This window comes from Leptonychotes weddellii, chromosome 15, assembly GCF_054177405.1.
Source record: "Leptonychotes weddellii isolate Sample4059 chromosome 15, ASM5417740v2, whole genome shotgun sequence".
NCBI lineage: Eukaryota > Metazoa > Chordata > Mammalia > Carnivora > Phocidae > Leptonychotes > Leptonychotes weddellii.
The window spans coordinates 447,763-473,988 of record NC_138383.1 but is presented as its reverse complement, the minus strand read 5'-3'; the positions used below and the strand labels follow the sequence as shown (position 1 = coordinate 473,988).

Sequence of the window (26,226 nt, the reverse complement as noted above, 5' to 3'; positions counted from 1 at the left end):
CGGCACGCCCCTTAGCCCTGCCCGCAGGTGGACGCCAACCCCGGGCCCCCGCCCCCACACAGGCAGCCCGGAGTCTGGCAGATTCCAAAACTAGGGTTTGGTTTTGTAACATACAATTCTTCTCCCTTGACGGATACAGAGTACAACAAAATTAGTCACTTTTATTTAAAAGAAACATTACAAATAAGTGCAAAATTAAATTTCATGATTAAATACACACCAAAGTAACATGCATACTTTACACTGAAATCCACATACAAAGTTAGTTGATTACATGACAGTGAGAACTGGCAGAACCAGGAGCTGCCGCTGCAGACTTTCAATGTTTACAACCTGAAATCAAAACCATACAATTAGGCTTCTGTAAAGGGAATTTAAGAAAACGGAATACGTACCTCTGGGAGTCCTAACAACATAGAGCCCATAACCTGTTTTAGCCACCGATGCTAGGAAACGTTATCATGTGCCTTCCCTTCTCAGAATGCTAGAGAGAGCGGCTCTGAGCAACGACGGGGGCGCGGCGGGCTGAGGCTTCCCGCTCCTGCCCCGGTGTCCGGCCCGGCCGCTGTGGCGCCCAACCCTTCCCTCCACATCCTCTAAATTAAGTGACCGTCTCCGTGTTACTCTGCTCCCTACACACAACGGGGAAACTCAGGAGACCCGCGGGGCACACGAAGCGCTCTGCTCGCCGCGGGTGATGCCAGCAGCTCCGACAGACAGACAGACAGACGGGGACGGCCGCGCCACAGGCCCGGGAGACCAGGACGCCAGCTCGCAGGGAGACGCCCACCCTAGGCTGACACGGCTGTCTCTTTGCGTCATGTTCAGAGGGGAGAAGGAATTCCTTTCTCCTTTTCTAAGGCAAGCTGCTGGTATTCTTGTTCTATTTAGAAATCTGGTGTAATGCGAGAACTCGCATTGACACATTTGTTCATTTCCCCATTACAGACTCAGTAAAAATGATGGAATCTATTGCCAAAACAAATTTCTATTTGTCCATCCTTTTGTCAACCCAGTCCCTACATGTGTACGGAGCCCCCAGGTGCACGGGGGAGGCGCAGGTGGGAGGGCAGAAGCTAGCGTCAAAGCTGAACTAAAGGTCGCGGGCCAGCAGTCGGGCCCGGGTGGCTCAGAGCCACTGAGCGTCTACACTGCCTTGATGATGATTCGTCCTTTAATACTGGAAATGGGAAGCCCTGCTCAAGGAAACAGACAACCACAGAATGGCCTCAGGACCAAGGTCCCCGGGCAGTCCTCCAGCCGCTGAGCCACGAGGCCCAAGGGCACCGGCACCCACCCCAGGAGTCTGAAGGGCACACGCAGCGCTTCGGGGGTGGCCGGCTGTGGGTGCTGGTTGCACTCCCGGTGGAGTCACAGCTTGTCATCGGTCATTTCTAGAAACTGTGCGTAGACGTCCCGGATGCACTCCCCCTTGGGGTTGAATAGGAATTTGTAGTAGCTGCCGTCTGCACAAATCGCTGAGACAGAAGGAGACCATTTTACTCACATTGTTTCTCCCCTCAACGTTAACAGCAAGCAGACCTCACTGAGCTGAACTGTAAATGGCCTCACTCTGGGCAGCGACCCAGAGGGAACATGGGTGACAAGGGACCGCCCCCCATTCCCGACTGAGCACACGCGTGGCCAGGAACCCCAACTGCTCTGGGGTGGTGCATGTATTCGACTTATGTGAGGAGGGGAAAAACCCTGTCTGGTCATCAGTTCAAAAACCAAATGACATGCCCCCACAACTTCCTGGGAAACCCTGGAGGGCAGGGGGCTGACGTCACCCCACACGGCTGTGCAGACCCCCGAGTGGATCCCCTGGGCCCCCAGGAAAGCGAGCACGGGGCCACCAGCTCAAGGACCACTTACCAATGACGGCATTTGGCTCTGTTCCAAAGGCACAGATGCATGGAGAGCCTGAGGGAACCTGAAACTTGGAAAAACTCCACTTGGAACTGAAGTACTTTGGAAGGAAACTGGCTGAAGCCAGACTGGGGGTGGGGGGGGGGGGGGGAGAAAAGGCAGTTACGTCTCCATAACAAAGGTGAAATAACACAATTCTCTTTCATTTGGCCTGAGCCCAGATACTTTAAATTCTATATTTCCTTTTAATTTTATTTCTCACCTGAAAAAAACAAAAGTGCTTAAAGTGGCTTCATGGTAACCCCAGAAACCACCAGCACCAGAAGAGGTAGAGGTTTCTACTGTGACTAAATTACTTTGCTAAACATGGCAAACATGGACAGGCACTGGGGTTCAGGTCTGAGTCCTAAATCACAGGAAAGGTGACTGGATCCTAATCACACTCTGTCTAAGGAGCTAAAGACGAGGCCAATAACGATGCCCGTTTTCGCATCAGATACTGTGGACCCTTGAGCAATGAACAGGTGAGGGACACCAACCCCCTGCAGTCGAAATTCCGTGTATAACTACTGACTCCCCAAAAATTTAACTCAGGGCCTACTGCTAACCAGTAACAAATGGTCAATTCACACCTATTCTGTAAGTTTTATGTACCACACATCCCATATTCTTACAAGAAAGCTAGAGAAAAGAAAATTCTAAGGAAGAGAAAAATATGTTCATGGCACTACCCTGTACCACGTGTCCGTGGCCCGTGGCCGTCACTCCTGTGCCGTGTGAGGGTCAGCCGTGCCTTGTCACACAACCCAATGAGCGACTGTGACTTTGCACCGAATGTGCCTGAAGGAGGGGCCTAGTGCTCTTAACTCTGGGAAACCTACCTAGACTGTTTATTCCTTTTTGGATCTTCGGCAGCAAAAATGTGCACTGTGCCGTGGTCACTGGACACACAGATGAGGGAAGCGTCCGGATTGAAGTTAATGCTGCAGAGACATCAGATGAAGCTCTGGTCTCATGTGGATGCAGAAGAGCCCGGGCCCCAACCGTAGTACCAGGCCGCTATGTGAGCTGGCGCCTCAAACCCTGGCCTTCTCCGATTCCAGACAGCAACTGCTGGCACCACCACCCTCCACTAATCAGCCGGCAGTGCTCTCCAAGGAACCGGAGGGTCCACACTGGGGAACAACCCAGCGTGCCACAGCAGGGCCCCTCCCTGGGTACACTGATAAGGCTGGGTACCAGGGAGGGGAAGGGACTTCCTGTGGACCCACCCTGAGGCTATGGGGTCCCTGAGGCCACCTCTACATGCCAGTCAGGTGATGAAACTCCTCCCCTCCAACGCCCCTGGCCCCTGGAGGTGCAGGCTGCCCTTTGGAGGTGGGCATCACTGGGGCTGGGCAGGCCCCCACTCTGGCTGGAGGGGCCCTGAGAGTAGACACAGGGGAGAGCCCCCACAGGGCCCCACAAGCACATTCAGTAAACACATATGTTAATTACATGTTTATCACACAGACCCAAATGCTGCTCGGCACCTGGAAAGGCCACAGACGCCAAGAACGAAACCCCGCCCAAGCAGGGGGTCCACCACGGCAGGGCTGCAGACCCCGAGTGATTACAGATGAGCTAACAAGGTCTCTGGTGTTTGCCTTAAAATACCACAGAAGAATCGGCTGGAGGAACAGTGGAGAAGAAATAAAACTGGCAAGTACCGACAAACATGGAGGCAGGTCAATGGTAGTTCATTACAATCTCTCTTTTGTACGTGTTCCCATAATAACGATCTAAAGTTAGTCATAATAAAACAAGCTGACACCTGACTCTCTACAGCAGGTAGGGGCCCTGATTCTCCCTCAGTCACACGAGCCCTGTTTGACTCAGTCACTCAGGGGACATGGGGGTGGGGGGCTTCTTACCAATAAATATTGGCTGCTTGAGATCCTCTTCGTAGTTCCTGGATTAAATGCCCTGATGAAGTATCAAATATTCTTATAAGGGTCCCCTTTGAAAAACAGTGAAGTGTTTTATTATCATTCACAACTTTTTAGTTTTTTGAAATGAATATTATACTCACAAACCCATCAGTCCATACAACCCCTTCCCAACTCACCCACATCATCTAAAACTCAACTTTTCCCTCCGTTGTACCCGAGAGTTAAGGTGGTGGCTCTCTGGCCCGACAGCACTGGGTAGCAGCCAGACCCCTGGGTGCCAGCCCTGCACTAACCCCCTGCACCTACTGCCCCGGCAGACGCCTGAGAGAACCCGCAGCCTGTACGGACGTGTTCCTGGGGGGTTGTCAGTTCTCTGTCTAGAGCAATGACATCTTCGTTGTAACTCCCATGGCCGGTTAGAAAAAAGCACAGTGATTCTATTCTGTACCAGGGAGGGGAAGGGACTTCCTGTGGCCCCACCCTGAGGCTCTGGGGTCCCTGAGGCCACCTCTACATGCCAGTCAGGTGATGAAACTCCTCCCCTCCAACGCCTTCGCCACCTTCCCAAGAGAAGGTGGCGAAGAACCCGTGAGCAGTCAGAGCCCACAGGGAAGGGCTGGTTTCCGCGGGGCCGCACGCTAAGTCCTTGGGAGCGCAAGGGCCCTTGCGAGGGCGGCCGGGGCAGGTGTGCCGCTGTCACGGGAGGACACACACTTACTTTCTCAGATGCGGTTGCAATTCTTGTTCCCTGCAGGTTGAGAGCAATGCAGCTCAGGACGCCCTCGTGAGCTGGAATGTCCACGGGCGGCTTCTCGGTGCTGGCCAGGTCCACAAGCTGCACGTGGCCCGTGTGTGTGCCCGGGAAGGCCAGGAGGGAGTTGTTACTGTTGGGGCACAGGACGCAGAGGCCTGATCGGAGATGGAGAGAACCCATCAAGCACTCACGACTGTCTAAAAGCCTCTGCCTTACCCAAACAAAACCTATTCTCTGTCCTCTAGCTCACAAGAAAAAAAAATAAGACTTACTCATGTGTTTTAATTTTTTTTTTTTTAAGATTTTATTTCTTTATCTTAGAGACAGAGAGGGAGAGAGAGATCGTGCAGGGTGGGAGGCAGAGGGAGGTGGAGAGAGAATTCTCTCAAGCAGATTCCATGCTGAGCCCAAAGCCCAACGTGGGGCTTGATCCCATGAGTCTGAGATCACGACCTGAGCCGAAACCAAGAGTTGGATGCCAAACTAACTGAGCCACCCAGGTGCCCCCTAGGGTTTTCATTTATATCAGAATCACAACATCTTTTCATTGTAAAAGGTATTAGAAGGCCAGACAAGGCTAAGTCCTGGGAGACTGAGACTGCCTCGTAATTGGAAACATCCACTGTCACATATCCACCTTCCATGGTGCCAGCCACTGAGAATACAAAACTGTGAAATACAAACACTCCATTAACAACTGCACAAAACCCCAAATACTTAGGAATAAATTTGACAGTGCCTGCATCAGACACTGGACCACAGTGTAGAAGGAAACCAAAGTTCTGATGGATGGAGAGCTGATCTGAGCTGACCTACTGTGGTCACGGCTGGAGTGTACTTTGCCTGCAGGGTCAGTCCCGTCACAATCCAAGTCTTTCTGCAGGCTTTATCAAACAGCGGACAAGCTGACACTAAACATCCTAAGGAAAGGCAAGGTCCTAGAATAGCCAAAAATTTTTTGTAAAATAAAACATTAGAGAACTTACACTACCTAATTTTAAGAATTATTTTAAAGCTCTTGATACCAAAGCAGTATGGTATTGATATAAGGACATATCACTGGAACAGAACAGAGAGTCCAGAAAAATCTTACACTTACTTGATTAAAAAAAAAAAAAAAAAAGTACCAAGATAATTCATTGCAGAAAAAAATAGTCAGATATTCGTAAAGAAAAATACAAATCTGGGCCTTTGTCTCATGCTATACACAAAAAAATAGATTAAAGGCCTAACTTAAGATCTAAAGCTTCTAGAAGAACACATAAAAGAAAATCTTTGTTTTGCAAAAAACCACAGCCCCACTGAAAATATCTGCAAAAGTGATAGACAAAGGGCCTTATCTAGAATATACAAAGAATTCTTACAAGTCAGTGAGAAGATAAAGTTAAAACAGGAAAAAACGTGAAGACACCCCAGATGTTTGAATGGCAACAAGCACATGACAAGATGCTCAACACCGCCAGTCCTCAGAGAAATGCAAACAAAACCCCAGGGACATACCAGTCCCAAGGCAACACCCATGTTCAGAAGAGTGACAATACCAAGTGCTGGGGCAGGGATGTGCTGCCATCCAGCCCTCCTAGGTCACTGATGGGGGTGCAAGAAGACACCACCATTTTGGAAAACATTTGCTAGTATTTTATAAACGTGGGCACATCATGACAATATGATCCAGCAGATGTGCTCTTCAGTATTCACCCAAGAGAAATAAAACAATTCCTCCAGGCAAAGACATGTCTGTGAACATTCACAACAACTTCTATTCATAACGGTCCAAACACTGGAGTGCATAAACAATTTGGTATATCCATACTACACAGTATTACTTAGGAATAAAAATGAGGAAAAGAATATATACGTAACACATGGAGGAACCTAAGAAATATTAGGCTAAGAGGAAGACCACAAAACTTGAAGGCCAGGTGGGGAAAGGGGCCACCTGGAACTCTTTTCCACTGTGGGGGTAGTTTCACGGCTGTTTACAATGACTAAATATATCGAACGATATAGTTAAAATGAGTGAGTTTTATGTATATTACAGCTCAATAAAGCTAGAAGAAAAACACTAAAAATTTTAAAAAGAAATTGAGGTGCTATAATGAGGAACAAAGTCACATGCAATCCTCGCTCCGAAGAAAAAGGGAATGAAACCCCTCAGAACTCAGTGAAAACACACAATTCCAAGGTCGCCCAAGGAGCTCCTGAACTGCTGACGACGACAGGGGGAAAGTTCCCTCATTCCAACCCCCCCACCCCCTGCGTGGTAGGAGGGGGGTCTCAGCCACTCCCTGGCAGACCAGGTGCTGGTGTGAGCAATGCGGCCCAGAGAGCTCGCCCAGGAGGAGGTGGAGGGCACCCAGGGAAAAGGGTGTAGGAGGAAGAACGAGAAGTCTGTCCCCGTCAGAGTGCCCCCAGTGAGTCTCAGGACCCATCTGACCACGGCAGTGCCACTCAGAGACCTGCCGCAGAGGAGGGCACCCGGCACCGGTCTCCACCTGGACGGAACATCAAAGAGCCAACTTCCATCGTTACTCCTCTGCATTTCTTACCTTTAGGATTATAGCAGGTTTCAAAGACATGCAACTGATGGGGATTATGTGTGAACGTAAACACCTTAATCATTGAGTCCAAAACAACCACAATTCTGCAAAGAAAAAAACACAATCAGAATTCCTATTCCCAAAAGCAAAACTCAAGCATTTTGTGATTTTTGTTCTTACTATTTTGAAACTTAGAAACAGTCCAAACAGCACAGGCAGAAGGATCATTCTTGAATCAGAGCCCCACAAAGGCAAGGTCTCTGGAGGTCACCCATGAGCCCCTGGGGGTGTGGCAGGCACTGATGGACAAGCACCTCTCACCTGCGCACCTGGGTACAGGCTGACTAACGGACCTTCCCGAGGTTTAAGGACATTTTCATCAAATATTTCATCTAGAATAAGAACCAAGTAGAGTACGTGGAGCAGAAAATAAAGAAATTTTCTTTATATACACTTTTAGATATGTCTGGGTAATTTAGAAACGTTGGAAACTGGAAGGTCCTTGGATTTGCCTCCAGGATTTGATTAGGGGCCCCTAACAATCAACATTACCGGAAGTCACAAACCTAAGAATGCAGGTATGACAGTCCCCTATTCACATTCACCTTGTTCAGCATCTTTGCCCCTTCCACAGCTGAGTATAAGATGTAAATCACACCAAATTAAAATCCAAATTAACAAAACTCTATCTTGCTGAATGTACTAGTAAAAACTTCTGTTCTCCTAAACACCATGCTAGCAACGGTTGAAAGAAGCCTGCTACTTTCAACAGGTAACAGCAATGCCACCTTCTCACTAAGGAGTCTCCGTATCTTCCCTTACCTTCCAGCCGGTAACATTTACTGAGGCAGCGCGCGGCAAAGCTGGACCGAGAGTGAGGAAGGCTCACCCCTCGTGTCCTCAGCGGGAACCTGCTGGATGGGGACCGTCCTCTGAAGGACTGAGGACCACTGAGCGCTGCTGCCAGGCACATCCACTGACAAACTGCTTCTAAACGATCTGTGGAAGCCCACAAAACTCACGCCTTCTTTGCAGCAATACAGAGAATCGCATGTCCTTTGGGTCATAAACTACAATCATCACATCTGAAGACATGATTTTCCCAAACATGTTTCTTCCTTCAATATGAAAGTATTTCAGCCGTCTTCAGAGAAACTTAGATAGTAAACCTACCGATCTCGCCGCAGCTTGACTGCTTTGACTTCTGTAGAAAATTCTATTTCAATAACAGTCTTCTTCTTCAGGTCATCCCAGATCATCACTGAAATTTCAGAGAAAGCTTATGGGCGGGGCCTCACAGAAGGGTCCTGACCTCATGAATCTCTGACCAGGTGGAGGTATTGCTCTCCCACTGCCCAGTCTCAGACCCAAGGGACATGTGCAGCCCACCACTCGCAACGCTGTCTCTGAGAGCAGAGCGCTCACCCGCTCCCTCCCCGCTCTTCCCTTCCAGTACCCCAGCCCAGTCTCCCCCCACCACACACACACACACACACACACACACGCACGCACGCACGCACGCAAGCACACACACCTCCTTTCTGCCAACCTTGCCTAGCTGTCAGGCAAAGTTCTCCCCACCCCTCTTTCCTCGGTTTCACCTGCCTGAGCCAAAAGCAAGCCTAACCACAACTACTGCTGGAGTGCTAGAGAGACACCTGGATCAAGAAAAGAGAGGCTTCAGTTTTAATGGATTAAAAAACCAGGGCTGGGGATTACTCTCAACCCCAGCCCGACTGTTCTTGCTCTTCTTCGGTCTCACTTTGCTGCTCACACTGCAGTACTTTATGAAGCATTAATATTTTGCATCCCAAGGGCTGAGAAAATTTACAGATAACCTTTGAGGATGAGGACGGCGAGCAGCACTGAGCTGGGGGAGAGGTGTGGGGGAGGGTGGTATCCAAATATTTTCTATCTTCTGCATCTTTCTCTTACAAAGCTGTCTAGGAAGAGTGTGAGGTGAGGGAAAATAAGCTTCAGCAGGTCATGGGCCAGGTGACCAAGGGTGGAAGGCAATGAATGTCTCCCCTAAAGGTCCTGACACCATGACCACCACGAGTCCTGGAGGTGAGATTTAGGGGTAAGTTTTGCCAGAATGGACTCAGTGACCTCAATTTCAAATCAAAAGATAACAACACCTAAGAGAACTACCAAACTTTTATTTTTATAAAATTATTTACTATCAAAGAGATTGAAATTTATAACCATTCAAAATGAAGCAGAAAATTCTGTTGTTATTCCTTTAAAATGCCATCTCTGATAAATCTCTTCATTCCCAAGTCCCCAAAGTGGTCTAGCATGTTGGTAAGTGGGACAGAACCTCAGTCCACAGTCACCTCACTGAAATACAATAACCTTCTGGGCAAAGGACATGTACACTCTTGAACTTGTAAAGCAGTTCAAAAGTAAACTTTCTCTGGCTCTGCAACCTAACACCAAAAAATCTGCAATTCAAAACAAATGTAAACTGGCCCAATCCAGATAGAATCCCAATTTGATGAGCCATATCAAGGGTGTCACAAATCCAAGTGAACTCTATTTTCAGAAATTTCTGGAAACAGCATGATGGAGCCCCAGAGCCAGCAGCTCGAATTCTCACTCACAAAAGCAAAGTGACCAGACACAATGCCCCAGACAGAAAAATCCACGGACCTGGGGTGACCTTCAGCTTCCTGTGGTCTCCATGGGCTGCAAGCCACCGTCCTGGTGTGCTGGAAATTCTACATGTATACCCAGGATTTGGCATGTCTGTCTTTTAATACAGTTCCCAATAGCAAAAGGTACATTCACTAATTCTGGAATTCTTCTTTTGTCCTCTAAGCTCCTGATTAAGTAAGAAAAGGCCTTTTGGCGCTGCCTGAACAGCGTGTGCAGCCTCGGCTGGAACTTGCCTCGTTGCACTGTGATGACCAGTCTCCTCGAGTCTCATTTTACTGGTTTTCACAAACCGAAGACACTAGCTTCTTCACATTTCAACACCGTGTATCTTAATTTATAACTATTAAAATATTAAGAGTAAATTCAAGCAGCAATTTTGACATTATTGAAAAGCCACAGTGCCACAGGAGGGGCCAGGCTCTGGACTCTCTTTCCTCTTCAGTGATCAGTAACATGCTTCAAGGCAAAGGCTGACCCAGCAGCAGGACGTGTGCCCGCCCCCAAGCAGCCCAGGGAAAGGAATTATTTTATTTATTTATTTATTTTTAAGATTCTATTTATTGGGTGCCTGGGTGGCTCAGTTGGTTAAGCGACTGCCTTCGGCTCGGGTCATGATCTCAGAGTCCTGGGATCGAGTCCCACATCGGGCTCCCTGCTCAGCAGAGAGTCTGCTTCTCCCTCTGACCCTCCCCCTCCTCATGCTCTCTCTCAAATAAATAAAAGATTTTATTTCTTTATTGGGGGGGAGCATGAGTGGGGGGAGCGGCAGAGGGAGAGGGAGAAGCAGACTCCCCACTGAGCAGGGAGCCCTACATGGGGCTTGATCCCAGGACCCTGAGATTATGACCTGAGCCAAAGGCAGACGCTTGACTGAGTCACCCAGGCGCCCCAGGAAAGGAGTTCTAAGTAGGCTCCATGCTGGGCTCCATGCCCAGCGTGGGTCTCAAACCCACAACTCTGAGGATCAAGACTCAGATGCCCAACCGAAGCCCCCTCTCCCCCCGTGCCCCCATACCTGCACTCTGAGCATGGTGGCCTCTATGTTGCTTCTGGATGGCCTCTTTCAGAACTTCTAAGCCACAGGCTCTGCTGGCAACGACCCAGACAGCAACCCAGGCTTTCTGCCCTTCAGCCCTGGTCGTGACAAGCTGGAAGGGTCCAAGCACACCACTGCAGGCAGTTCCACTCCCCATCCCCACTCACAGTGTCCACCAGGCTCCTCTGAGAGCTGCAAGCCGGGGCCCCAGAGCCTGCCAAGGATCATCCAGGACTCTGCACCTTTCTGTGCTCACCTGACTCCCCTCTTTCCCAATCACACCCTCAGCTGGTATTCAAAGTCCCTGGATCTGTCCTTACCCATCTCCACAATCCACCTCCCACCTCTTCTGGTGTTCTACCCTGCTTTCACAGATACCTGGGTTTACAGGTATCAAGTGTATACACACTGTGGTTGGTAAAGTTTTTGTTTCTCCCCTACTTTAAAAGCCAGACCTTTTACACCACAATCTCTCTGAACACACACAGACTTATACACACATACCAAACACAATATTCTTAAACCTAGAGCCAACATGGTTTTTTGTTCTATGTGGCAACCAAATCAATGTTTCTGTGAGTCAATGGCTCTTTGTAGGAAAAATAACCTTCCTATACCTTGCTTTAAAATGAACACATAACATTTATGATACCAACCCACAGTTGAATACTCAGAACAAAATGGGGTCCAGAGGCATGGCATGCCCCCTGTTTAGCCAACATTAATTGAAAAGCACGTGCTTGGGCGCCTGGGTGGCTCAGTCGGTTAAGTGACTGCCTTCGGCTCAGGTCATGGTCCCAGGGTCCTGGGATCAAGCCCCACATCGGGCTCCCTGCTCCACAGGAAGCTTGCTTCTCCCTCTCCCACTCCCCCTGCTTGTGTTCCCTCGCTTGCTGTGTCTCTCTCTGTCAAATAAATAAACAAAATCTTTAAAAATAAATAAATAAAAAATAAAATAAAACATATTTTAAAAAAAAATGAAAAGCACGTGTTTTATGTCGATGGGAACAGGTGACCCTTGCCACACACTTTTTCTCCTGGGAACAGCAGGGACAAGACTTTCTCTCTGGATGCCTCCTGTCAGTGATTGGTCCTTCATACTCCACAGGGCCACCAGGGAAGAGCAAATGTAGCCACAAACACCAAGATGCTCTAGAAAGTTCCAGACATTATAACATGGAAGGCATGATCATTAAGCCCACCATCACTTTACCTTTGTTGGGGGGGTATTTCGGCTTTTTCCCACCACCGACTAAAGCTAAATAGTTGCAGCGAAATAACATTTCAACATGGCCAACTCCTCCTTCCAGAAATTCTGAAATGATATTGAAAAAAAGTTAGTATGTATATTTTGCAATTTAAATACAGAAAAAAAGGGAAAGGTAACACTTAGCATTTGACTTTCATCAGCGATCTATACCTGACTACCATCAGCAATGAGACTGCCAGCTGGCCAGGAAAGAGGAAGAGCCGTGGGCCTTGGACCTCCCTCAGCAGCCCACCCTCATGAGCTGTGTTCCCCAGGTATAAATGCTGAGCACCCAGCACCCTAAGAAGCCAACGTACCAAAATGTATGAAAACTCCTATTTTAAGGGGTAGCAAAATCTCCAAGCTCTAAGAAAGCATGCTAAATGCTTTAATGTAAAAGCAGAGTTCATCACTTTAAACACCTCTTCCACTGGCTTGAAATGCTCAAAAATGTTGGTGAATTATGTTAAGAGGAAAACGTCAGCAGATTTTCAGATGTCCTCCATGACAAAAGGAAGACCAACAATGCTCATTCAGGGAAGGTAATGGGAACCTGGTGAGAAGTTTGGGGCTCAGAGAAGCGAACCCCACTCTGGATGGTTTCTGCTGCAGAGCTGGACCATCCATCCTGTTCTCACCAGCTCTGCACTCTGGTCAGCAACGACCGGAACTCCTGGCACAGGGAGGGCACAGCAAAGGGCAAGTGAGGAAGCAACACCTCTGAAAGTCAGAAGTTAAATGAAGACCAGCCATGGCCATTCAAGGTGATTCCAAAGTTCATCAGCTGGCTCTGTGAGAAAAGTAGATTCAAGGCTTCATAGAAATGCTAGAAAGGACTATCAACTTGACCCTTGGGAATGAACTGCACAGGTCCACTTACAGGCAGATTTTTTTCAATAAATACAGTCTGATACTGTAAATGTATTTTCTCTTACGATTTTTTTTTTTTAACATTTTATTATTTATTTGACAGAGAGAGACACAGCGAGAGAGGGAACACAAGCAGGGCGAGTGGGAGAGGGAGAAGCAGGCTTCCCACCAAGCAGGGAGCCCGATGGGGGCTCGATCCCAGGACCCTGGGACCATGACCTGAGCCAAAGGCAGACGCTTAACGACTGAGCCACCCAGGCACCCCTCTTAATGATTTTCTTAACAGTATTTCCTTTTCTTGAGCTTTACTGTATGAATATAGTATACGATACATATAACACACAAAATACGTGTTAACTGTTATCAATAAAGCTTCTGGTCAACAATACGCTATTAGCAGTTAGGTTGTTGGGGAGTCAAAAGTCATACATAGGGGCGCCTGGGTGGCTCAGCTGGTGAAGGATCTGCCTTCGGCTCAGGTCATGAACCCAGGGTCCCGGGGCTGAGCCCCACATCGGGCTCCCTGCTCGGCGGGGAGCCTGCTTCTCCCTCACCTTCTCTCTCTGCCCCTCCCGCTTGTGCTCTCCCTCACTCACTCTCTCTCGAATAAAATAAATAAAATAAAATCTAAAAAAACAAAGTCACACGTGGATTTTCAACTGCAGGGTGTGTGTGTGTGTGTGTGTGTGTGTGATCGCTCCTAATTCCCGGTTGTTCAGGATCAAGAGCAATATATTTATACAAGCATCTGGGGTCTTCCAATTTTTTTCTTTCAGATAAAATCCCTTAGGGCGCCTGGGTGGCTCAGTCATTAAGCATCTGTCTTTGGCTCAGGTCATGATCCCAGGTCCTGGGATCGAGCCCCGCATCGGGCTCCCTGCTCAGCGGGAAGCCTGCTTCTCCCTCTCCCACTCCCCCTGCTTGTGTTCCCTCTCTCCCTGTGTCTCTCTCTGAATAAAATCTCAAAAAAAAAAAAGATAAAATCCATTAGGTATAATTGATGAATCAAACAGTATATGTGTTTGCATAAAATGAACACATTTTGCCAAATTACCCTATAAAAAGATTCTACCAACCTAAACTGAACCACTGAGGTCATGAAACAGGCCATGGAATAGGCTGCTTCTCCACAGCCAAACCAAAGCTACATGCGAATGTGGGAACACCACCCGTCATGACAATCCGCTCACTCCCCTCCACCTCACATGCTTCCCATTTCTCTCTAGTCCCTTCATCTTGGACATGCTGGGGTGAGCACAGGAGCATGAGGCCCATTACACAAAACGAGGATCAAGGCCCCCAACATACCGTTAAGTCAGGTAGGCTGCTGGACTGGGTAACATCAGGAATCGTGCACGACAGGTCACCTCTTTTTTTCCAGACACTTAGTGTGTCACACGAAGGACCCTGCCCGTCTTATTCATGACTGTATCCCCAGCCCCAGCGCAGCATCAGGCGCTGGAGGCACCGACCACCGCCCAGTGGGCTCGGGAATGCACAGCCCTCACCTGCGTCCCACCTCAGTCATGTGCTGTTCTCTCTCGGTCTCTGTGTCCTCTCTACTTCCCCACACATGGCTGCCAATGTCACATGTGTGAGCACTGGTCATGGGGAGGGAAACAAGGGTGACACGAAGACAGGGGAAGGCCTGCGAACCCCTCTGCCCCCCTTGCAGGCCGGGCCAGCTCACTGAGCAGGGGCTGTACAAGTTCTCATCACCTCTGCACCGCAGAAGAGTTGGTTTCTAAATGAAAAGGGAAACTAACTTTTTATGAGTATTCCTTGTTTCTATAATCACTGGATATCATATTTTATCTAAACGTATCATTCTCGAACCTTCTTCCCAGCACACGCTCAGATGTGAGTCCAAGTCCTACACGTGGACCCCACAGGCTGCCACTGCAGGCAGTCCTCCCTGGGGCCTCACAGCTTTCTGGGAGTGCAGCAGAGCTGCATGCCCACTTCAAGTGTGATTAAGATGCAGGACCCTCAACGCCTGGGAGGGAGGTGGGAGAAAGCTGCCTCCAACGGCTCCCAGTCCTTGCCGGCGGTGGGCACACCTGGGAGAGGCAGCTCATGGCCAATCCCACCTACTCAGTGCCACGGTCACACTGGAGGTAACGGCCGACAGCCCAGATCTGGGGGTGACCACGGAAATGCAGGCACACTTCCTTCCTCCTCATTTAGGAAAGCAAACCGTCAAGATAAAACAGGAACAAGATCCAGCCTGTTTTCTGTCAAGTTCTAAGTTGCCAGAAATTAACAGCAGACCAACCTACAAGTGCACAGGGGCGGATTGCTTAAAATACACCATCAAAAAGCACAGCAAGGCCCCACCATGATCCTTTTCAAATTCACTCCAAGCTAAGCTTAGGGACAGACTGCCCCAGACCCAGTTAGGCTGAGCAGCAAGAGGAAACAATACTTGCTCTCAGCATGACAATGGCAAACCCTCTGGAACTTAGACTTTTAAATGCTTCTTGTCTAACGTATTTTTTTTTCTTTTAGATTATTTATTTACGAGAGAGAGCGAGAGCGAGAGCGAGCGAGAGCGAGCGAGCGAGAGAGAGAGAGAGAGAGAGAGAGAGAGAGAGCGCGCGAGCGCCCGCGCGCGCACGATCAAGGAGGGAGGGGCACAGGAAGAGGGAGAAGAGGATTCCCTGCCGAGCAGGAAGCCCGATGCGGGGCTCCATCCCAGGACCCCGAGATCATGACATGAGCTGAAGGCAGATGCTCAACCGACTGAGCCACCCAGGCACCCTAATGTATTTTTAGAAAAATCCTGAGTTTGTTATAGACATATCATTAATTAGGAAATAGCTGTCAATATATTACTAATGATTCAACTGGAAACTAAGCCTGTAACTCCTAAATTTCTAGGTCACTTTATTTTATTTATTTATTTAAAGATTTTATTTATTTTACAGAGAGAGACACAGCGAGAGAGGGAACACAAGCAGGGGGAATGGGAGAGGGAGAGCAGGCTCCCCACCAAAGCAGGGAGCCCGATGTGGGGCTCGATCCCAGGACCTTGCGGTCATGACCTGAGCCGAAGGCAGACGCTTAACCACTGAGCCACCCAGGCGCCCCGCCCCTATGTTATTTATTTGTCAGAGAGAAGGAGAGCACAAGCAGGGGCGGCGGCAGGTAGAGGGAGAAGCAGGCTCCCCGCTGAGCGAGGAGCCCCATGTGGGACCCAATCCCAGAACCCTGGGACCACGACCTGAGCCAAAGGTAGACACTTAACCGACTGAGCCAACCAGGGGTCCCTCTAGGTCACTTTAAATAAAAAGTATTTGCAAGTCAAATTGTTTCAAAGTATTTTGTCACTATTGATTCATATAAAGAAGAATTGTCTTAATTCACTAAGCAACCAAAAAACAAATACAAGGCAGATTCTCAGAAGACTGACAGGAAACTCCCATCACGGCCTGAAGCACTCACTGACCCACTCTCTAAGAGCACACGGCTGCTGGACTGACAGATGATGAAGGCACAAGCTTACACAGCACTTAATATGTGTGCCAGGCACTAATCTATGTGTTTTAAGCATTCTAATTCACTGATCTTCACGATAATCTTAGGAGGCAGACAGTTATCACCTCCCTTTTACACAAAGAAAGTGAGGCCAAGAGAAGGTGAGGAACTTGCCCAAGGTCACACAGCAGCCTGGTAAGGGGCAGAGTCAGATTCCACCCAACCAATGTGGGCCAAGAACCTGAGCCCTTAACTACCGGCTATATGGTCTGTGTCTAATAAATGCAAGTTATACACCTCAATTTACAAAGTCAACTCCTAGATGTAAAGCACCACTTACTGTTTTATACACCAGGGCTGTTGTACAAAGACTGCACTTGACAAAGGGGTTTCACTGTCAAAACATTTCTGAAAGTCCCTGATGCTGGGTTATTAGTTGTGATAACGGAAGGGGGCTGTTCAGTGGAGCACCGGGATGCAGTAACTTCCTCTTACAGAAAGAAACAGTTCCAGCATCAGAAAATATAACTGTGCACTGAGTAAAAACCAAAACCACAACTACAGGAAGAAAAAGGATGTTTCTCATTTTCTATGATTTATCTGAGATTTGTTCATCTGTTGGCAGTGCTTGATTCTCCAAGCAAGTAAAGAGAGGAGACACCAAAAGCGTAAGAAAAATACCTTGGGGGAAAAGTAAATTGAAAACAAGTCTACCTGTAAAATTTACCAATTTTTCCTGTCAAATGGCAAAAGGATCACCATTATTTTAGTATTATCAATAGAAGTCCTGATTCCACTTAAGAAGCTTTTGAAAACTTGCATTCCCCGAAAACGTAACTTAAGACACTGAAATACGTAAACAGAAGCAACTACAATTTATTGCTACAGATAATATTTTCTAAGTGGTCATTTATCAAGAGTCAAGAGTCCCATATACTGAATTAAACCCATCACTTGAGTTCTCTACAACTTCACATTCAGCAGGAAGAGAGAGAATGGCCTGCACCACTACCCCATGTTCTCCTGTGGCAGCTAGCGACAATTGAAGACATGGCGTTTCAAAGTTCACATCCACCGGAGAAATCAGAGCCGGGCCACGCCCACTGGATCAGCCCTGCACCCCATCTAGGCCAGCAGAGGGCCATGAACCTATTTACTTCTCAAAACCAGGACCCCGCCCCCCACAACTGTGAGATAAAATGCAGATTCTTTGAAGTCTGGAAAAAGGGAGAAACTACGAAATGTCAACTACTCTTACCTTGTTTCTCTTTTTCTTTTAGCGGATCGGTGTTATAGACTCGGAATCCGTTTTCCATCCCACAGGCAAAGCATCCTTAAGTGTGAAAGCGAGAGAGAGACACACATTAATCCACAGTGGGATCTCAGCTAAGGGCCCCAGGGCCCAGAACAGCCAAAACAAGGGGTCTGGAAAAAGCAGACTTTCCTAAGAGCTCTTGCAGAGGCTCGGACAACACGGTGTGGTCTGCTCAGCCACAGCTAATCTCCTGGGGCTGCTAGTAAACGACGTGCATACCCCGGCACAACGTTTTCGGTCATCTAACGTGGAAAAGAGCCTTTGGAGTCACTCCAACTTCCTCCTGCAGGGCCTTTCTCTGGCATTCCTGAAGACCAGCTCTGCCAAAACTTAATTCCACGAGAGGGGTTCACCAGCTACCTCCACAAGCCATTCTGCCACTGCACATTTCCCTCAACACCTGCCTCTTGCTAACACTCACCACTGGCTCCCCCATTCCTTTTTTTTTTTTTTTTTAAGATTTTATTTATTGATTTTGATAGAGAGAGAGACACAGCGAGAGAGGGAACACAAGCAGGGGGAGTGGGAGAGGGAGAAGCAGGCTTCCCACGGAGCAGGGACTCGATGCGGGGCTCAATCCCAGGATCCTGGGATCATGACCTGAGCCGAAGGCAGACGCCTAACAACTGAGCCACCCAGGCACCCCTGGCTCCCCCATTCCTAACACATCTCTCGAGTGCTGTCTGTCAGACACCAAGATCTGGAGAGGCAATGACAGAACAAGAAAGTCCATGACTTCCGGAAGACAGCTGCGAGCCAGCAATCCCAGCAAGTGTGGCCACAGCAGACCGGGGAGGGAGGGGGCGGGGAAGGGCTGCTGCAGGATGGCCTTCCAGAAAGTGGCCTGAGGTCTCCCATGACCTCCCCCCACCTGTAAACAAGCCTAACCTTGAAACCTCTGTCACGGTCACACACCAGGTTGTTAATGGTCCAACGAACATCCACCAGAACAGCCAGAATGGTGGAAAGTGCCAAGTATAAAGCAGGTTTGGAGGGAACTCTGAACCTGCTGGTAGATGGCGAACCGGTGCCACACCCTGGAACGCTGTTTGCTTGACCTGCTACGGCTGTCAGCTCTCCTCCTTGGTGCGTAGGCCTTACAGAGATGGCCACATAGGTTCGCCAAGACACGCACTACAAAGTTCACAGCAGCACTCTTACACCCTAATAGCCAAAAACTGGGAACCCACCCAAATGACCCCCGATGGCAGACTGAATTAATTTTGATATAGTCACACAGGAAACCACTGTGCATCAATGAGAATGATCTACAACAATACTCGGCAATATAGAGAATGTCCCACAAACGTGACGTTGAATGAAAAAGCCAGGAACAAAAATAAAGTACAGATACAGGCAAAACTAATCTACACCACTGGAAGTTAGACTGGACTGTGGCAGTGACTGGTAGGAGCACCGGGCGGCCAGGTGTGTTCAGTTTCTTCACCTGGCTGCTGCTGGAAGGTGTGTTCAGGTTGGAAAATTCATCAAGCTGAACACTTAGGGCTTGTGCACTTTTCTGTAAGTATTGCATACTTCAATAGAAAGAAGGAAAGGTATTACGAACACCAAAGGTTGGCAACCACTCTCCAAGAAGTCTAGGCATCATCCTTGCTATGTTCACACAACTTTTTCCCACAGAGGAAGCCCCAGCCCAACAGCTGGGGACCCCACAGGGCCCTGGGCTGGCTGGGGGCTCTCTTCTATACACAGGCACACCTTGTTCCATGTTGCTTCACAGACCCTGTGCTTCGTGCAATCGAAGGTTTGGGGCAGCCCTGCCTCCACCAAGTCTATCAGCACCATTCTCCCTAGCATTTGCTCACTCACGTCTCTGTGTCACATTCTGGTAATTCTAGCAAGATTTCAAACTTTTCCACTAGTATATTTGTTATGGTGATCTGTGATTAGTGATTATAACTCACTGAAAACTCAGATGGTAGCTAACATTTTTTAGCAATGAACTATTTCTTAATTAAGATGTACAGGGGCGGGCGCCTGGGTGGCTCTGTTGGTTGGGCGACTGCCTTCGGCTCAGATCATGATCCTGGAGTCCCTGGATCGAGTCCCGCATCGGGCTCCCTGCTCGGCAGGGAGTCTGCTTCTCCCTCTGACCCTCCCCCTCTCATGTGCTCTCTCTCATTCTCTCTCTCTCAAATAAATAAATAAAATCTTAAAAAAAAAAAAAAAGATGTACAGGGGCGCCTGGGTGGCTCAGTCGGTTGGGCATCTGCCTTTGACTCTGGTCATGATCCCAGGGTCCTGGGATCAAGTCCTGTGTCGGGCTCCCCACTCAACGGGGAGCCTGCTTCTCCCTCTCCCCCTGCCTGCCAGTCCCCCTGCTTGTGCTCTTTCTCAGAAATAAATAAAAAAAATCTTTTTTTTTTTTAAGATTTTATTATTTGAGAGAAAGAGAGAGACTGCGTGTGCATGCACGCACATGAGCAGAGAGAAAGAGAGAGAGACTGCGTGTGCATGCACGCACATGAGCAGGGGGAAGGGGAGAAGGAGGGGCAGAGGGAGAAGGAGAGGGACAAGCAGACTACCTGCTGAGTGTGGAGCCCGATGCAGGGCTTGATCCCAGGACCCTGAGATCATGACCTGAGCGGAAGTCAGACGCTTAACCGGCTGAGCCACCCAGGTGCCCAAAAATCTTAAAAAAAAAAATTAAAGTACATACATTTTTCTTTAGACACAATGCCATTACACACTTAACACACTGCAGTACGGTGTAAACATAACTTTTATATGCACTGAGAAATGAAAATATTCATTTGACTCACTTTATTGTGATAGTCTCTAGTGCAGTTGTCTCTGAGGTGTGCGCGTAGAGACAACTCCCATACAGCCCACATGCAAATACCACCACCACCACCCCCCCCACCCCCTTTCCCCATAGCTACAGTGAAGTGGGCCAAGGACAGGAGTCTGTGGCCTCAGGTCTTGGTCCAGGCAGGATAAGCAGGTATATACACAAAGGGTACATACTCAAAAATTTGAGTTTCCCAAGGGAATAGGAAAAAAAAATAGGCAGCTAAATTATAGAAATGTACATCTCAACACTTAAGAGTCTTGAAGACCACCGTGCAAATTATTTTTAGAAGATAAAAGTTTGAACATGTGAGCAAATGTCCTTTTAAAAATGATTTCTTGTACATCTGAAACAAATGTAACATTGTGTGTCAACTACATTTCAACTAAAAAAATTTTTTTTTTTTTAAGATTTATTTATTCATTTGAGAGAGAGAGAGAGAAACAGCATAAGAGGGGAGAGCGTCAGAGGGAGAAGCAGGTTCCCCGCTGAGCCGGGAGCCCGATGTGGGACTCGATCCCAGGATTCTGGGATCATGACCTGAGCTGAAGGCAGTTGCTTAACCAACTGAGCCACCCAGGCACCCTCAACTAAAAAATTTTTTAAATAAAGAATGATTCTTAGGGACGCCTAGGTGGCTCAGTCAGTTAAGTGTCTGCCTTCGGCTCAGGTCATGATCTCAGGGTCCTGGGATGGAGCCCCGTACTGGGCTCCCTGCTCAGCAGGAAGTCTGCTTCTCCTTCTCCCTAGGCCTGCCACTCCCCCTGCTTGTGCCCTCTCAAATAAATAAAATCTTAAAAACAAACAAACAATGATTTCTAAGCAAAAGTTGCAACAAGTGTTAAAAACGCTGAAGAGGGGCGCCTGGGTGGCTCAATCAGTTGAGCGTCCAACTCTTCGTTTCAGCTCAGGTCATGATCTCAGGGTCATGAGATCAAGCCCCACGTCCACAGGGCTCCCCACTCAGCAGGGAGTCAGCTTGGGGTTCTCCCTTTCCCTCTGCACCCCCACCCCTGGCTTGTGTGCGCATACACACTCTCTCTCTCTCAAATTTAAAAAACGCTGAGTAGAAATTAAAAATCAGTATAAGTAAAAACAAAATGTAATAAATTCAATCATCTAGCATAAATTTATAGAGAATTTAACCTAAGGGTAATCAGAAGTTTAAGTATAAAAGCATATTTTTTTCCTTCAAAAACACTTACTTTACCTACAATTTGTTAAAATGAAATGAGCTGGGCTTACAGAAGGGTATTTTTCAGACAATGGAAATATGGCCTTTTAAGAGCTACAGCTGTATTTTATTTATTTCTCGAGAGAGGGAGAAGATCCCAAGCAGGCTCTGCTGGATCTCATGACCCCGAGACCACTACCCAAGCCAAAACTAAGAGTCGCATGCCCAACTGACCGAGCCACCCAGGCGCCCCACAGAGCTGTATTTTAAAAACAATCTTTGATAAAATCTTTATAAAAATATAATAATCTTCACTGGTTTCTTAAATAATCAGCATCATTATGAGCCTCAAATACTGTACTGAAACTTAATTCAAAGATTCCTCACTCAGTATCAAGGCGGGTATCATAAGAACGAATCTCTTGCATTAAATGACTTCAAGTCACTAAGCTGCTTGCATTTGTAAACACAAAAGGTATCACAAGTTTTTATAGTTACCTCTCCTCCCTTACTACCAGCTAGCCATCTCTTTCCACTGAAAACATTATTTTTTTAAAGATTTTATTTATTTATTTATTGGGGGGGGGAACGACAGAGGCAGAAGCAGACTCCCCACCAAGCAGGGAGCTCAACTCACGACTCGATCCCAGGGCCCCGGGATCATGACCTGAGACGAAGGCAGATACTTAACTGAGCCAACCAGGCACCCCTGAAAACATAATTCTTTTTTTTTAGATTTTATTTATTTATTTGAGAGACAGAGAGCATGAGAGGGAGGAGGGTCAGAGGGAGAAGCAGACTCCCTGCCGAGCAGGGAGCCCGATGCGGGACTCGATCCCGGGACTCCAGGATCATGACCTGAGCCGAAGGCAGTCGCTTAACCAACTGAGCCACCCAGGCGCCCCTGAAAACGTATTTCTTTTTTTTTTTTTTTTTAAAGATTTTATTTATTTATTTGAGAGAGAGAATGAGAGACAGCACAAGAGGGAAGAGGGTCAGAGGGAGGAGCAGACTCCCCGCTGAGCAGGGAGCCCGATGCGGGACTCGATCCAGGGACTCCAGGATCATGACCTGAGCCGAAGGCAGCCGCTCAACCAACTGAGCCACCCAGGCGCCCTGAAAACATATTTCTTAAGGAGTTGTTATATCACTGTTAATTCCTTAAAGAGCTTTCAATTATTATCAAACCCATTAAAAAACCTACTGCCCTCCTCTGGTAATCAAACCCCAAAACGTTCAGCCACATAATTGCCCAAAGTCCAACATCTGGCCCCAAACTCATACCTCACTCATAAATAACGTTCTCCCACAATCCCCGCACTCCGGCCCAACCAAAACCACCTTCCGTGGCTCAGCCCACGGCACCCACACCCTTCCCAAACTTTGCCCGCGGCTAACTGCCACCTCCTCCGAGAACCTGGCCCTGGCCCTGACCCTGACCTCCAAGGCTGGAAGGAAACTTGCCCTCCTCCAACCACATGAAAACCTCCTTATCTTGGCATGCCTCTTTCTACCTGCCACCTTGTTATCTCGCCTATGACACCACAATCAACACCTGTGGGCAGGTTTAACCCATCCTTAAGAGCACAGCACAAAGTAAACAAGCCAACCACAGCTAGGCAACCGCGGCATTGTCTATTGAAAATTATCTTCACAGGGGCGCCTGAGTGGCTCAGTCGGTTGAGCGTCTGACTTTGACTCGGGTCGTGATCCCGGAGTCCTGGGATCGAGCCCCGCGTCGGGCTCCTGCTCGGCGGAGAGCCTGCTTCTCCCTTTGCCTGCCACTCTGCCTATCTGTGCTCTCTCTCTCTCTGTCAAATAAATAAAATCTTAAAAGAAAAAGAGGGCGCCTTGGTGGCTCAGTCGGTTAAGCGACTGCCTTCGGCTCAGGTCATGATCCTGGAGTCCCTGGATCGAGTCCCGCATCGGGCTCCCTGCTCGGCGGGGAGCCTGCTTCTGCCTCTGACCCTCCCCCCTCTCGTGTGCTCTCTCTCATTCTCTCTGTCTCAAATAAATAAATAAAATCTTAAAAAAAAGAAAAAGAAAATTATCTTCACAAATGCGCGGATGCTCTTCGAAAACAAAACTTCCAAAGCGACCACGTAAGAGCTCTTCAAGTCTGTCCCCGAACAGCAGCTGTCACCCCCTTTCTCCCCAGGGGGGAAGCTAGTAACTGTGCAGTGCAGAAGCAGCGCTGCGCCCCGGTCCTCCCCGCCCCTCCCCTCCCCTCCCCTCCCCTCCCCTCCCCTCCCGCATCCTGCTGGCTTTCCCGGACGTGGCTCCAAGAGCGGTTTAAACCACCCAGGGACCTCAGCTGGATTCCAAAACGTGGAAATAAAATGCCATTTCCCCAATGGCATACTCAATAGTCAAGTCCTTAGAGGTCCTCTGGTTTCACTGAACAAGAAGAAAAAACGCTAAGGGAGTTCAGTGACACTTTCTCATTAAAACCAACGCAACAGGCGAGGACCTACACCCGACTAGTCAGTAGGCCTGCAGGGCTCGTCAATAAAAAGTCTAAGTACGCAGCTGAAAAGAAACTCAAGTGTTTTTCAACTCAACTAGAGCTTATCCGCCGAAGATCCTAAACGGGTACAGGAAAAACAGCGGAGTTTCGAAGCAGACCCCAGTACAGGCCGCGGGGAAAAATCCGATTATCGTCGAATCCGGTGAGAGCCCGCGGAGGAGGGCTGACCGAGTGGATGCAGCCGTCGCCCCGAGCTCCAGGAAAGTCCGGAGGCGACGGACCCGCCCCGACCTCGGCCCACACCCCCCGCCCGGAGTGGGAGCGGCGCCGGCAGGGCCGGGTCGCGAGGCCAGGACCAAACTGGGGGTGGCACGGTCAAGGGCCGCCTCGGGGGGAGGGTGTGGTGGAAGGTGTCGGGGAGAAGAACCCGCCAGGTCGCCAGGTGTTGGGGGGCGTCCGGGGAGGGACCAGGCCGGGGCGGAAGCGTCGGGGGAGGGGCCGAGTCGGGGGGCGTCGGGGGGAGGGGCCAAGCCGGGCCGGGGGGGCGCCGGGGGTGTCGGGGGAGGGGCCGGGTCGGGGGGGGGCCGTCGGGGGAGGGCCGGCCCGGTCGGGGGGCTCCGGAAGAGGCCGGGTTGGGGCCCGGGCGCGCGCAGGGGCGCCCTCACCGTGGTCCTGGTTGAAGCCGGCATAGAGCAGCCCGTTGCCGTGGGGGTTACACGGCAGGAGGTTCATGGCGCCGCCGCGAAGGTCCGCCGCTCCTCAGCGCCGCATGCCCTCGGGGAGGCCGGGCGCTGGGGTCCCGTCTGTCCGGCGGAGGCCGCCGCGCCGGAAGCGAGGGGCGGACGTGCGTGCGCGCGCAGCCAGGGAGCCGCGGAGCGCCGAGCGCATCCACCCGGGCCCGGCCAGGGTGGTGAGGGAGCGCCGAGAACGTCACGTGTGCGGGGGCGGGGCCCTATCGGGGGCGGGGCCTGTGTGGAGGGAGGCGGGCTTGGGGGAGAGGGGAGGGGCCTGGCGGCAGGGTGGCGGGGCGGGTCTGGGGGCGGAGAACCACCTACCCGGTCCGAGGAGACTGGAGGGCAACCTACCCCGGACCCGGGCGATTCAAAGAGGCAACCGCGCCCCACCCCCGCCCCTCGCGAGCAGGGAGGGCCCACAGCCCTATATATAACTAGAGCCCCCCCAGGAATCATATAAATTGAGAGACTTTTTCTTATTTTTTATTTATTTTATTTTTAAATATTTTATTTATTTATATGACAGAGCGAGAGGGTACAGGTAGGCAGAGAGACAGGCAGAGGGAGAGGGAGAAGCAGGCTCCCCGCTGAGCAGCGAGCCCGATGCGGGACTCGATCCCAGGACCCTGCGATCATGACCCGAGCCAAAGGCAGACGCTTAACCGATTGAGCCACTCAGGCGCCCCTTTTTCTTATTTTTAATTGATTGAAAAGATAAGCATTTAAAATAGTAACAATGTATTATAGGGTTTTTATTATATACAGAAGTAAAATGTACACAAAAATAGAAAAATGGATGGAAGTGAGGAAGTGGAAGTATATAGAAGTATAGACCTACCCCATACCTCCACAGGACACAGCCCCCCCAGGACACACAGCCCCCACAGGACACACAGGCTCCCCCCCACAAGACACACAGTCCCGCAGGACACACAGCTCCCCTCTCAGGACACACAGCCCCCACAGGAAACACAGCTCCCCTCCCAGGACACACAGACCCCACAGGACATACAGCTCCCCCCAGGAGACACAGCTCCCCTCCCAGGACACACAGCCCCCATAGGACACACAGCCCCCCCAGGACACACAGTACCCCCCTAGGACACACAGACCCCACAGGACACACAGCCTCCCTCCCAGGACACACAGCCCCCCCAGGACACACAGCTCCCCTCCCAGGACACACAGACCCCCCCCCAGGACACACAGACCCCCCTCCCTGGACACACAGCCTCCCTCCCTGGACACACAGCCTCCCAGGACACACAGACCCCAGAGGACACACAGGCCCCTCCCCACAGGACACACAGACCCCCCCCTCCCTGGACACACAGCCTCCC

The 26,226-nt window shown here is 49.6% G+C and overlaps 1 protein-coding gene across 3 annotated transcripts; it reads right to left on the bottom strand.

Moving 5' to 3' along the window:
- Positions 1-141: 141 nt before the first annotated feature.
- WDR45B (WD repeat domain 45B) lies at positions 142-25,001 on the bottom strand. 3 transcript variants are annotated; one of them, XM_081804177.1, is made up of 10 exons: positions 24,818-25,001; positions 17,643-17,717; positions 12,002-12,103; positions 8,268-8,355; positions 7,104-7,198; positions 4,519-4,709; positions 3,783-3,868; positions 2,751-2,852; positions 1,876-1,939; positions 142-1,478 (listed from the first exon to the last, which is right to left on the bottom strand). In XM_081804177.1, exons 1-10 carry the CDS (start codon positions 24,882-24,884, stop codon positions 1,395-1,397), a joined length of 954 nt encoding a protein of 317 aa, XP_081660303.1. In that variant the 5' UTR covers positions 24,885-25,001; the 3' UTR covers positions 142-1,394. The 3 variants fall into 3 exon arrangements, with proteins under 3 accessions (XP_081660303.1, XP_006740567.1, XP_081660302.1); XM_006740504.3 differs by having other exon boundaries at positions 1,876-1,997; positions 24,818-24,998; XM_081804176.1 differs by lacking the exon at positions 17,643-17,717 and having other exon boundaries at positions 1,876-1,997; positions 24,818-24,999.
- Between the last annotated feature and the right edge of the window lie 1,225 nt (positions 25,002-26,226).

What these genes read in the sequence shown, in the direction of transcription:
- WDR45B (XM_006740504.3), bottom strand. Translation starts at nt 24,884, where the DNA reads ATGAACCTCCTGCCGTGTAACCCCCACGGCAACGGGCTGCTCTATGCC. An exon ending in CGGCTTCAACCAGGACCACG is followed by an intron (nt 17,718 to 24,817) that starts GTGAGGGCGCCC and finishes TTCACACTTAAG; the next exon opens with GATGCTTTGCCTGTGGGATG. An exon ending in TTGCAACCGCATCTGAGAAA is followed by an intron (nt 3,869 to 4,518) that starts GTAAGTGTGTGT and finishes TGTTTTTCAAAG; the next exon opens with GGGACCCTTATAAGAATATT.